Below are 14,518 nucleotides of genomic sequence, written 5' to 3' on the forward strand. Positions count from 1 at the left end.
CTTCCCCATTTCAAACTTTATTTCTCGATATTCTGACAGCTGCAATTACATTCTTCCAAATGTTGAAGAAAACTCATCAAAAACCATATATGCTTCCTGGTATATTGACACAATAAGCTCCATACTCAATAAGTGACACTTGGATAAACAAGAAAACAAAATAGACTATAAATAGCAGTAGGTTAAACATTTTGGTTCCCTATTAAAGTGGACTTCATCAGAGCAATCTGTAACATCAAAACATCAAACAAAGAAAACTCATACCTGCTTCTAGATTTCTTATGAAAATTCTGGTGATGGATTTAACATATTTAACAGCCAAAAAGTTATAGAGAGGAAAACTGCATTCTTTTACACAAACACACTTCCTCTTTACTATTGCCTTCACATTTCAGTGTCACATATTCCACATTTTATTATTGTGCACATTTGAGGGATTTTTTTATTCTTTTCACTGTACAGCATTACAGCTTCATTTAAAGATGCATCTACTAAAAGTGCTCGCTTGACTATTTGCTGGTGATATACTTACTCACTGGTACTTGCTCAAAAAAGAAAGTGCATGGACTCTCATTAGTTCGATCTCCTTTAACTACTTATCCCTCCAAATACCCAGTTCTACAAAACTGCATAGCCCTGTCACTATATTAACGCTGATTCTAAAAGTCCCTTCCAGTTCCTTAGCCCTAAATCTACCTTCTTACTCCCTATATCTAAAATATCCCCCCAAACCCTTAGATTAACTTCTCATTTCCTATTCCTAAAACTCTCTCCTGCTCCATAAGACTAAAATTCCCTTCTCACTCCTTAAACATAAAATCCCCCTTTTAGTCTTTAACTCTTTTCTTGCCCCCTAACAGTAAAACTTCCTTTCCATTCCTTAAAACTAAAGTTGCCCTACCCCTCTCTAAACCTAAAACTTTGCTCTAACCAGAGCTCCAATCTATGCTCCCCTCCAAGTCACTTACCCCAGCTACCCCACTTACCCCATACAAAGCAGTAATGTGTTTGGATAAACTGCGGTAGCTGCTCATCTGAATTCATATTCGAGACTGAGCATAAGCGGCAGCCTACCCAAGGTACAAGATGCTCAGGTCCCTGGCTTTGAGATAATGGTCTTCAAGCACTTGGGACTTGAGTAATTACAGTATACCTTTTGAAGTCAAATGACAACATTTTTATTAAACCTCTTACATAAATGATTTTGCTAAATGCACAACATTTTTCTGATCCTGCTCTTTAGCCTTTTATCTTCACACAGCTTACAGGACTAAGGACAAACCAGCCCTAAGTGTAGTAAGAGGTAATCTGAGGAACTGTATAAAGGAGGCTAAGAGGGAGTATAGTAGAAAGGTGCAGAGCCACATTGAAGACATGAAGGATGCAAGCAGACTATGGCAAGGTATACAGGAGAACACTGACTACAAAATCAGGTCAGCACAGTGTGAGAACAGCATTAAATTCCTGGACAGTTTGAACATCTTTGGTAGATTTGAGGAAAGAAACAGGTTGGCACTAAAGCTACCCACTGATGAGAAGGATACAGTACTCAGACTTAGTACAGAAGACGTAAGAAGATAGGGAAGGAGAGTGAACTCCAGGAATTCTGCTGGCCCAGACAACATACTGGGCAAGGTGTTAAAAGGCTGTGCTGATCAACTATGCACTGTGTTCAAGGAAATGTTTAACACCTCTCTTGCCATGGTGAAAGTGTCCTCATGCTACAAGGAAACTAACATAATCCCACTACCCAAGAAAACAACTCCCTCCAGCCCTAATGACTACAGACCAGTTGCTCTGACATCCACTGTTATGAAATGTTTTGAGCAACTGATCAAAAAGCATCTTTCATCATGCCTACCTCCTGATTTTGACCCTCTGCAGTTTGCATACAGAGGTACCCAATCCATAACTGATGCCATATCAGTAGCACTACACATCTTTCTTGAGCATTGTACTGTGGGCAGACCTTGTGGCATCTGTGTATCATGTCAGGCAACAGGGCAGGAGCTATGAGCAGGTCCGACACTGGGCCACAGACATGATAAATAATGCATGGCAAAGGGCTGCAGCTGTGGCCAAGGACTGTGCTGGCACTGGTGGAGGGCCTGCAACACTACAACCACTCTCAGCCACTGAGGAGTTTCTGTCAAACCTGGGTTTGGCCACCAGCTCACAATGATCCATGACAACATATGTTGTGGAGGCTGGTGGCACAGCTTCCACAGTAGAGGAGCATCCAAGTAAGCTTCCTGTGGTCATCACATTAATACTGTAGCAGTCATAGTGGCAGCCTCTGCATATCTGTACATGGATGTCAGGTCAATCTGCATTTTGGGGGGGGTTGTAATGCATGTGTGCACACATATTGTGAATGTCAGCAATGTGGGTAGTGTCACAGTTTGTACTGTGCATGTTGATATATGCACAAATTATCATGTAACAATGCCACATTTATGTCTGCTGACAATACCTCTCCCCCACAATTCCATAGGTACCTCTGGTGTGGTCGCAGTTCAACATCCTGTAGCCGGTGAGGGTGAAACTGTTTTGCTATGGTTCATCTATACCCTAGGCATGTTAAGGGCTGCCAGTTTGCCATGGACACACACACAGTTAAGCTTCGACATATTGCAATACATTTATGTTCAGTTGTGGAGGGGTTCACTGCAGTGCATTACATTAGTAATCACAGTAACATATTTGCAGGAGTTGTAACATATTTGCACATATTTTTGTGAAGGTCTAGGCAGCTTGCTGTAAAGGGGGGGCATTACTATGGTAGAAACAGGTGCACTGTGTTTTAGGTGAAGGTCCATCACATACACTGACATGTCACTTATCTCACATGTGTATAGTACTAGCAACATTAACTGGATGCAGCTGCACTATATGTTATTAAGGGCCTGTCTTGTCTGTGTCTACTGTGGTCTGTTTGTGTGTTGTGCATGACATCAGTGATAAGGTGTCGCAGTGAGGCGCATGTGGGCTTGTTGGGGACTGAATCTGTCCAGTGTGTTGACATCCCACTTCCTCCCCAATGTTCCCACACACAGTCAGTATGCCCACACATACCCAGTCCTCTGCAGCCACAGATAATGGACAGTCAGAGGGTGGTGTCATCGAACAGGAGAGTCTGACGACTATGGCATTTGTGAATGCAGGCACTAGCCATAGCCAGAGAACTGGTGAGGTCCTACACAGGCAGATTGACAGGGGTGCTCAAAGGAAGACTGCTACCTTTCCACCACCTGTCAGAGGGTGTCACACCATGTGTCACCTGATGCATGTTTCAGTCCGACATGGAGGCACAGGCACATTCTGAACACAACACAAGATGGATGCTCAGGATCATGGATGCATCACTGCCCAACATATATATATATATATATATATATATATATATATATATATATATATATATATATATATATATATATATATATATACATACATGTTACCTCTATATATCTAGCTATATAAAACTCAACAGATCCAGATTATTCTTCTGTGTGCCACATACTGATAGATAAGGGTAATCATATCTGATGGGGATAGGGAGATAGACTTGGGTATATGGACATCTCAGTTCTATAGTCAGATGAGGTTCAGACACGGGCTGAAATTAGCTAAGTGTTGGAGCATGCTGGGTGTGGCTATCAGTACTTAAAATGAGACTCCAAGCCAGACCTATCTGTACTCCAGTCCAGGATTTTGTGTGCTAGAGCCAATTGGCTGCTGAACTTGATTAAACGGTACAGCATCTCTCTAATATAATGCCTAAGGGTTTTCCTGGCTGTGTGCTGTCTGTAACATCTGACTCATATCTAGGGTGTGTACAGAGTGTATTAGACTTAACATGGTATTGCATAATATGTCTGGTACGTTTTACATAGCACTGTGATTTCTTGGTACGTCATTGGCAGATCATTATAGATTGACATGAAGAATTGCTGACAGACATTTGGGTTACTGACTCCTTACACTGCAGGGAACCCATGCTACTGCACACACTGTTCTATTCTGCATTTTCTACATTTGTCTGGCCAGTATTTCCTTCTTCCCCTTATATGTGGGCCTTTGTCCTGCCCTGCTCCTTTTCCTGGCTTTGTCCACAGTTGCTGCTGTATGTAGGTGTAGGAGTGCTGTGACTGGTGTATGAAACGTAACACCACACACAGGGTTATGGACCTCAAACCTCTGGCTGTACCTGTTTTGCAGGATGCTCAGCATTGTGCTCCATGCATCTGCTCTGGTCCTTAGTCAGTTTGTGTTGTACTGTTATTATAAGGCTACATGTTGCCTAGACCTCTCAACATCTTAGAGCCAGAAATCTGGACAGAGCCATATATAATGGTGGTACACAGGCCCAAACATGGGGACACATTTTTAATATTGCTCTTACAAACTTATACAGTTGGTAGAACGGTTTTGTATTAACATGCATTTTCTGCTGGGTATGAAGTCTGCATCTCAACTGTCAGTCATTATTTTCTCACAGTGACCTTTATTGATTTACCAATAGTTTGTCAGAAAACTGCAATGTTATGACAAACAAAACAGCTATATGAGGCATAAATGTGGACATTCTGTGAAACTCTTTATACTTGTGAGGTATGGATGGTGCCCACTGACTTATTGTATGCACTGACACAGTTACATGACAGCCTTTACATCCTGGTGCTATACTGACTTGTACAACCAGCTGTTCTACTAGCCACTGTCTAGGTTACTCAGAGCTGAGTACTGTACATATCTGTGGCTCCCTGTCCCTTCATTGTCCCTGTCTTTGTCCACCTTTCTTGCAGTAACAAATAGTAACATGTGGACAGTCTGTAGAACTCCTGCCATATAGCTCACATGCAAAACAGTAGGTGAAGCCAGTCTTGAACCATGTACCCCATCAACCATGGTAATGTACTTAGCCCACTAAGCCACAACAGCCACAAGACAGTGCAGTTTACTTCCTGACACTATCAACCACAGACATACGTAGCACATTGACCCCTGCATATTGGGGAAATGGTACATGTCACCAGGTTGTTTGGGACAGCCCAGGGATTGTGTGGTCTGCTGCTATTACGTTGCAAGCATACTGTTACTGCATTTGTATGATAACACAGGTGTGTTGAGGGTAGGGGATCCTAGCATTCACAGTCAAGCATCTGTCCTATGACCCTACTGTTTGTAATTCCGTAGCATAGTGCAGTGTGTTTTGCTAGCATGGCACCTACTGCATATTATGGGGTGGCCAGTATTGGGTAGGGAGTTCTTGTTGTCCCACATAGCTGTCTGTTGTCTGCAGATGTCCAAGTAGCCCACTCTATTCCCTTGTATACATGCAGCAGGTCCATACACATGCTATCATAGTCTAGTACCCCTTACATTTGTTGTAAAGAAGAGTGACTTATCTTGTGCCTGCAGCAGTTGAGGACAGTGCTTCAGGGTGACTCTGATGGATGCATGCAGTACACAGCCAATACATGGTAAGGTACAGGTTGTGTGGTGTGGCTGGCATCCTTTTTACTATGTATGTGAGTTGGAGTGTGGTGTCAGTCCCTGGGTCCCTAGGATGTCAGAGCATATGCTATGCATTACCTGCTTGCCAAGGCCAGGGCATACTGAACATGCCTACGTCTGCCTACAGGGACAGACTCAGGGGGCTCCTTCTCTGAGTCCGCCTGTGGCTATGGGGACAGTGGCACTAGTGGGGGGCTGTGTCCCTTGCCTGTGATGTTCCTGCCTCAGCAGTTTCTGCAGGATCATATTGTGTAGCATGGCACATACACTGAACATGTGTGCACATGTGGCTAGAGAGTACTGCAGGGCTCCACCAGATATATTGAGGTAGAGGAACCGTGACTTGAGCTGCCCAAACACATGCTGTATGATACTTCTAGTCTCTGCGTGTGCCTCACTATGGCATTCTTCGGTAGGTGTGTGTGCATTTCTGATGGGAGTCATCATCCACAGTTCCAGTGCATAGCCAGCATCCCCCAGTAGATGGCTGTACTACTTTTCCCTCTTGGCAAACATCTGGTAGAGCTGTGATGTGTGCCAGATGTGGGAGTCATAATAACTGCTAGGGCTGCCAGCATACACATTCATGATAACGCCCTGGGCATTGGACATGACCTGGCAGTTGATGGAGTGATACCCCTTGCAGTTGACGTAGACTCTACCCTCCTCATCAGGTGGTGCTTTGATGTGCACATGTGTGCAGTCTATGGAACCCAGTACTTCTGTGTAGTGTGCTACATGGTGGAAGAGATGTATATTGCTGGCCTTCTCCTCAGGGCTGTGGAGTAACTATATGTGCTCACTGGCATGTGCTTGCATGGCATCCAGAAACTGGTGGAGTACTCTGGATGCAGATGCCTGTGAGACCCCCATGATATCCGCTGTATGTCTTTGAAAAGTACATGTAACTAGGAATCTTAGGGTTACACATACCTTTGTTTCCACTGGGATGGGTTCCCCTCTGTTGGCTCTCGGTCTGAGGAGAGGGCGGTAAGTTCTTGCAGTATGTCCCTGTCCACCCTGTAGGGCTCTACTATCTCCAGCTTATGTAGATCCTGGAAGGTTACCCTGGGCCTGAACATGCTTCTCCTTCTCAAGCTAGGCCTATTGTCAGCATCATCAACAGCACTGACCTATGCATCTAACGCATACAGATGAAGCAGAGCAGCAGCAGCCCCTATCATTTTTTTTTTGGTTAAAATTCCCACATTTGTACTCAAATTGTGCAGAGTATGTGGGGAAAATCATATTAAAGGGTGTATGCATACTTTATACTGGTGTGCTGCAAATGCAGCCTGTGTGACTGGCTGACTATGATGCATCTAACCTGCCAGGGCTATCATTGAGGGGTCTGAACAGGCCATTGTCAGTGGAAAAGGGCTTATCAGTCATTTATACTTGATTGGCTTTCCCAAGCTATTTCCCTTTTTTTTTTCTTTTAATTTCTTTTACTGCTAACCTACGATGCTAGTATAAACAGTGCTCAGCCGTTTAGACACCCCCCCAATACATGGGCATGCTCAGCTTTGCTTAAACCAGCTAAAACAAAAGCTGTTGGGATAAACACAGCTCAGCAGCATCAGACCCCCCCCCCCCGCTTAGCTGTTCTTATCTGAACACAAACAGGCACTGCTGATCTCCAGTCCACTTAAACATGGCGTGACACACACTCTTTTGATGTCAGCTACCTGTTGTACTGCTACCTACATGGTTGTAACCCTACCATGAGTTGTATCTGTGGACAGAGTAGCCTTTTTTGCTATTCAGTAACTCCAGCTCATTTACATACAGCTAATTGAGTATACCCTGGATACTTCACTACTCCATGGCCTGCCTCCGTAGCAACCACTGAAACCTGCCATTGTAAAACTCTGCATGCTGGGTGCTATAATGCAATATTTTTGCAAATGTCTAATTTTCATTTTCTTTTTATTTTAATTATTTGTTTGCATAAGGCATGTTTGTGAATTGCTGCTCACCACGCCAACATAGTATATGTATTAAAAATACTTTTTACTGATTTACAATGCTTTTTGGACTCACCAGCCATAGTTTTTCCATTTGCGTATCCACTCTTTTGTTTGATATTTTACAGCCCCTGTTTAAATTTTACATTTTGGTACACTGTTTCTATCCCTGTACATTTCTAACACCAACACGGCACCTACATGTATGCCTTTCTGATTACTGGATCACAAATCAACCTCCTTTGCATGGATTTCACCAGCTTATGAGTTAATTTGCATTCCACAGACACTTCTGTGTCTGCACGCTTGTGCACGGCCCTCCACCCTGTTTATTGGATCATTCGGTGGACGTGTTCCATGTTGGGGCCATGCCACCATGCCTACACAGCAAATCACTCCATGTAAGCATTATTGATTTACCCCCTTTGACTTTAACTTCATAATATTGGATCTTCAAAACTGCATTCTACCTAACTTTCTAATCTTATGTTCTAGTTTCATTTACAACACATATATTTTGTAATCTTTCCCTTGTTTATTTCTTTTTTTTTGGGAGGGTGGTGCTCAGTCCAGTTAGTTCATTTATTTTTTTTACCAACAGGTGCTATTTACTGAGCTCAGAATACTCCACATGCAGTGTTCATATCTTCTTTTTATTATAGAAATAATTGCATTTACTATGAGTTTGTTAATAGCAGAGTTGCCCTAGTTGTTAATACAGAGAAAAGTACTGAAAGCTTTGGCAAAGTTTTACTACCTTTAGTATATATTTTTTTTTTCTCAAAAAATTTTTTATTAATTATATGAATAGCAAGACAATTAAAAGATTATACATAACAAGTAGGCATAAATGAACATATAACAATTCATCTAGTGATAACAACCTTCATGAGATTTTGATAAGTTATTTAGAAATAAAACATACACCATATGTACACTATATACAAGTTAGGCAACCTGAGAGAAAAAAAAAATATTTAACATTAACTATTTAATATGTTTAGAACCTTTTCTAACACAACCTTTCTAATAGCTTTTTTGGACTTCCACCTAAGTATCTTTGAGCATCAATAAATTTAAAAGCCATTTTCTGGAAAGTAACCCATTTTAATTTAGACGATCAATCCAATTTTGTATTATATAAAGTTTTAGTAATGAGCAAATAAAAATGATAACATGAATATCAACTTTTGAAAGATGAATCAATGGAATATGCAGAATAGCAAATTCCCACGTCAACGTGGATTTTTGATATCCCATTTTCTGCAGTCTGACTTTCAAAGATGTCCACAATCTGTGAGAAAAATGACAATACCACAGAATATGAAGGAGGTCTGCTTGGGGATGAGAACAGCATGAACACGAAGGGGACTTATTTGGGTTAAATTTGTTTAATTTGATTGGGGTAAAGTAGGCATCATTATTAATCATTAATTGTGTGTATGCTAATTTTTAAAAGGGATAAATTCCTTAGTGTGTCTAATAGCCAGGACTTTCTGAGATTCTGACAATTGGGAATTATAATTCAACCAAACATTAGATAAAAGACAGTTGTGGTCCATCATTAAAGAATTAATTAATTTATATGAGTTTGAGAGCATTTTATCAGATGATGAAAGTATTTTAATAATCGTGTTAAGGTTTTCAATTGTGAGTCTATGGGGACCAGAGATACAAATTTGTTTTTAATTATTGCTCTTAGTTGTGTAAGAATTGGTGAGTAATTCCAGTTTACTTTCAATAACTTACGCCAGTCAGATAAAGGCAAGTCAAGATATTTCAAAACATCTCCTACTTTTAGATTTTTAATTAAAGGATAGTTTGTTAAGTTCAAAAGTTTATTGTCCAATAATATATTTGGGTTTAGATGAATTGGCTGAACATGGTGCAAGATCTTTTCTAGTTTACACATTTTGAGTAAGGTTTGGAAATCTCTAATCTTTTGTTTAAATACTGTAGATATATTTTTAATAAATAAACTATCCAGAGAGATAAAGGGAATAGCTTCAGGATTTAAATTATTAGAAGTGACATAATTATACCATAATTTTATCCATAAAGAGTGATTTGGATAAGAAGTGTTATTGAATTTAGAGATAGTAAATAGTTTATTGGATGAGACAATCAAATAATAGAGATAAAGATTAGGTAAACCCAAACCTCCCTTGTCCTTCGAAAATGCCAATCTAGAATAGGAAATTCTAACAGATTTAGGGAACCATATGAATTTTGCCAAAGCTTTATTTACAGACTCAAAAATTTTTGAAATTATCTGATCAGATGATGAGAATTGGTAAAGAAATTTAGGCAGAATATTCATTTTAATAATGGCCACCCTTGAAAGAAATGAAAGGTTTAGATGCTTCCATCTGTCCATATCAGACAATATAGAGTTCCATAATTTATTAATATTATTTTGAAAGGAAGATTTATTATTGTGTTCTAAATTGATTCCTAAATATTTTATATTATAAGTAAACTGAAAATGATTGTCTGGAAACATAAAAGATTTGTGTGCTAAATGATTTAAGGGAAAAATATGAGTTTTTGTAGAATTTAAAAGATAGTTGGAAACCAAAGAAAAATAATCAATAGAATTCATTATCTTTCTGTAATCAGATAATGGAGTTTGAAAGTAGATTACTAAATCATCCGCAAAAGCAGAGAAATGAATATTAGTATTAAGAATTATAGGGATGTTATGAAAAGTATTTTGAGTAATAAACAATAGCAAAGGTTCTAAGTAAATGTTGAAAAGAAAAGGGGACAATGGATAACCCTGTCTTGTTCCTTTAGTGATCTTTATCGGAGCAGAAAATTGACCATTAATGTATAGTCTAGTAAACATGTTCTTGTATAGTAGTTTTACTACCTTTAGTATAATTTTTTCTGAAGCCATTGCCAGTACCCTACAAATTTGCACCTGCATTTTTTTCCATATTTCCCCACAATTTTTCTCAAAAACCCACAGGGTCAGGGGTTATGTTCTTAAAACAAAAATGCTGTCATTGCCGGGATGACAGTACAAACACAAAATGGCTGGATGATGGCCCCATAAAGGCTTAATAGTCAGCAGGCACAGGAGTAAAAATGGTAAATCAAAATAATAATAATAATAATAATAATAATAATAATAATAATAATAATAATAATAACAATACATTAAATAGGTGGGCACTGAATTTTATCCAATGGACAACATTTAATTTCTGATGATTCCACTAACCATTATATAGGCACTTGTCATTGTTTAAAAACATTCATGAATGTACAAAACTATGACTTTCGTGTAATAACACTCATGCACATGGCTAAGGATGATGTTTGATAAAAGTGGTATCTTCTTATTGAAGAAATCATTGTAATTGAAAATATATTTGTAACAGTGAGACTGAAAAGAAAAAGCAACAAGCATTATACACACATGATAAAATTACTAAACTCAAAAATCTATTACTTACAATCCAAATTCCATCATAGCTCACTTCTTGATAGAATCTATAGCTCTCATCAACCCACCAGTTTATGCATGCTGGATTAGTGTAATCTGGATAAACTGTTTCTCCTGGCCAGACCTTGAAAAGGGAAATGTAGAACAATGGTATTTTAATAATCATGTGTCATAATGCCTTACTCATAAACAAATTCTGCCATAAAGGTTTTATATTATACTTTACTATCACAAAATCTAGTGTTTCATTGCAGATGGCTGTTAAACGAAACACTTCCATTTAGCAGAATGTCATCATCCTTTGCAGAAACTGTAAAGCAAACATCTTGCAATTAGTTAATTGTTTTATGCCTTAAAGGTGATGTTTCTGTCATTTTAAAGACTTTTTTAAAAAGCAAGTTTAAAGTAAAATGAATTCCACTTCCCAAACAAAAATGTTCATTACTTATTAGTCAGTTCCTGTTTTGTTTACATCATTACCCCCAGGTATATGCATCACTCATATCTCACCAGTCATTGCTAACAATGAGAAAGATACTCGTTAGCACAGGTACCAGAAAGCTTGTTCCATATTTCTGTAGCATACGTAAGGTTAATAATATAGACAGAAAAATCGTACAAATGTAACAGCTGGGTGACAAATAAGTACAATAAAAACACGAATTACACTGATTAAACTGCTCTGCTTAGTACAGTATTTCAGATTTAATCAAACTTCATTTTTGTGTGACAAGAAATTCATTTGAAGTCTGGCATGAGGATAATGTTGGGTGGTCATATTTAACTCATATTTTTTCTACACAGTCCACCTGAAGACAGTAGCACTTACAATACTGGGATTCTTGTCATATATAAAAAAAAAAGCAGTACTACAACTCTGCTCAGTTCAACTCTGCTCAGTTCAACAACAAAAATAATCCTCACAAAATTTGGTCTACTCTCAACAACATCCTCTATCTTGGTAACCCCTCTAGCCCCTCACCCTACCCTAACTCCTCCTCTCAAGAAACAGCCACCCTTTTAAATAAACACTTTATCTCATCCATTCAAACCCTTCCAAACACCATGCCAAACCCTACTTCTGCATCCTCCCCTCCAAGTCCCTCTGATGCTACATTATTCTCCTTTCAGCCTGTACCTACTAACTACATCAAATCTCTAGTTCAAAAGCTAAAATCTTGCTCTCCCTCCACTGACAATCTACCTCCTACTTTCCTAAAACTTGCAGCTGACTCTATTGCCTATTCTATATCCATACGTATTAATAGATCTATCCTGGAGTCAACTGTCCCTATTCTTTGGAAATCATTCTTTGCTATACCTCTTCATAAAGGTGGCATCTCCACAGACCCCTCAAACTATTGACCCATTGCCATTCTGTCCCCCCTCGCCAAGATCTTAGAAAAATGTATTCACTCTTAACTTTTCAATCACCTCCTTAAGCACCAGCTACTTACTCCTACCCAACATGGATTTCGCCCTCACCATAGCACCACCTCAGCCCTTCTCTCCTTTACACATAGCATAGCTGATGCCCTTGACAACAATAAACTAGTTTTCTGTCTCTTCCTAGACCTTTCTGAACCTTTCGATACTGTCTCTCATCCTTTACTACTATCCAAACTCACCAATTTACACCTATCTTCCTCTTGTCTCACTTGGTTCAGTAGCTACCTATCTGGCAGAGAACAATCAGTTAAATGGCTCTCTTCCTCCTCTCCTTTCCTTCCCATCTCCATGGGTATTCCACAAGGCTCCATCCTGGGACCCCTGCTATTTAATATTTTTACTAACGATCTCTATACCTCTTGCAAAGAATCCTCACTCATTCAATATGCAGACGACTCCACACATATCCATCTCTAACAATATCACTGGACTTCACGCCCTAACCCAGCAATCCCTACTTTCCACTGAACAATGGCCCTCCAGCAACTTACTAATCCTTAATCCCAAAAAGACCAAACTCCTACGTTTTCTACCCCGCTCTCTCTCTCATCACAAAACTTCTTTTGTCATTACATCTTCAAACAATTCAAGTATCCATCCTGATCCCCACACAAAACTCCTAGGGGTCATTATTGATGATGAACTAAAATTTAACCTACATATCCTACACTGTATAAAAAAAATCACACAAGAAATTAGGCATGTTATATCGGAATAGAACATTTCTAACTCCTGAATCTAGACTTACCTTAGGTCAAGCATTCCTTCTCCCCTCCCTCTTATATGCTGCCCCAGTCCTTACCAATATACAGGCCACCACTCTAAACAAACTCAAACAAACCTACCACAGAATAGCCAGATTCATTACTAACTCCCCTTACAATACTCATCACTGCATTGCACTGAACTCTCTTCAATGGCTTGAGCTGCCTCACCTTCTACAACTTTATCAATTTCACATGCTACACTCTATACTCTTTAAACCCTCCAGCTGTCCATCTCTCTCTTCCCTAGTCTGTATCTACACCCCTTCTAGGTCCCTCCAAACCTCTAACCAACATTTACTGGAAATCTACCAAATTAAAAAGTCCATAGGCAAACTACACTATAAGCACTCTGTTGCCCTTGCCCTGGAACAAACTTCCTCTCTATCTACGGTCCATTTCCCACACTTCTCACTTTAAAAATGAATTAAAACAACACCTCAAGTCTACAACCTGCCATTGTCATGACCCCACCTAGCCTTCTCCCTTTATAATTAGTACCCTTTCTTACTGTGCTCACAAAATGACCAATAAGGCATGTATATAACTTCATATACCTACCACACGATTATTGAACCATTTAATGGAAAACAAAGCTACTCAACTTTTGTTTATTTTACAATTAACTCTATGTATACTATACCAATATTTGTATACAATGTCTCTATATCTAATTGCTGTTCTGTACTTTTTGTGTATAATTGTACTATGCTTTATAAATGTACCACTGGAGCTTTTCTCCTCGGGTCTCCACTGAAAATGGGCCACAAGCCCAGCTGGACAAACCTGGTCAACAAATGTCAATAAATACATAAATAAATAAATAAATAAATAAATAAATAAATGAATAAGAGCTACTCTCCCTCCACAGATATAGAATGCATGACCTTATCTCATGTATTATGTGTACTTCTGCAGAAGTGAGCACTTTAGCAATCTTGACTGGATAGAGACATTTCTGAAATATTTAAAGTTGACATGCAGTTCATCGGTCATCTAATTAGTTTGTAAAACTACTTATAGTCATCTACAGATAGAACCATTAAAAGCTGCACATAGCTGAACTAACAAGATACATAGATGGATGGACAGACAGAAATAAGCTTATACTTATCCTTGACAGCAGGGAAACTGAGACATCAACTATACTACTGACAACGATTAAAATACCTCTAAATGTACAGAATTTTCTCATTTTAACAGCTGTTATTATGGTGACACAAATACTACTAAATTCCTAATTAAAACCCCTTTGATAAAATGGGAATTAGAATGAGACAGTTAACATTTATCTCATTCGTAGAATTCATTCTTGATAATGTGCCAAGGAATGATATCTGACAATAATTACATTTACTTCTGCAGCT

The 14,518-nt window shown here is 39.1% G+C and overlaps 1 protein-coding gene across 1 annotated transcript in view; it reads right to left on the minus strand.

Moving 5' to 3' along the window:
* LOC122801170 (maltase-glucoamylase, intestinal-like) overlaps window positions 1–14,518 on the minus strand; it is a 516,102-nt gene that overhangs the window by 358,089 nt on the left and 143,495 nt on the right. The window contains exon 13 of the mRNA XM_044070733.1: window positions 10,949–11,062. Coding sequence (XP_043926668.1) covers window positions 10,949–11,062 — 114 coding nt within the window. The remainder of the gene's footprint in view (window positions 1–10,948; window positions 11,063–14,518) is intronic.

Source organism: Protopterus annectens, chromosome 4.part1 (assembly GCF_019279795.1).
Source record: "Protopterus annectens isolate FY-2018-M chromosome 4.part1, PAN1.0, whole genome shotgun sequence".
In the NCBI taxonomy this organism is placed as follows: domain Eukaryota; kingdom Metazoa; phylum Chordata; order Ceratodontiformes; family Protopteridae; genus Protopterus; species Protopterus annectens.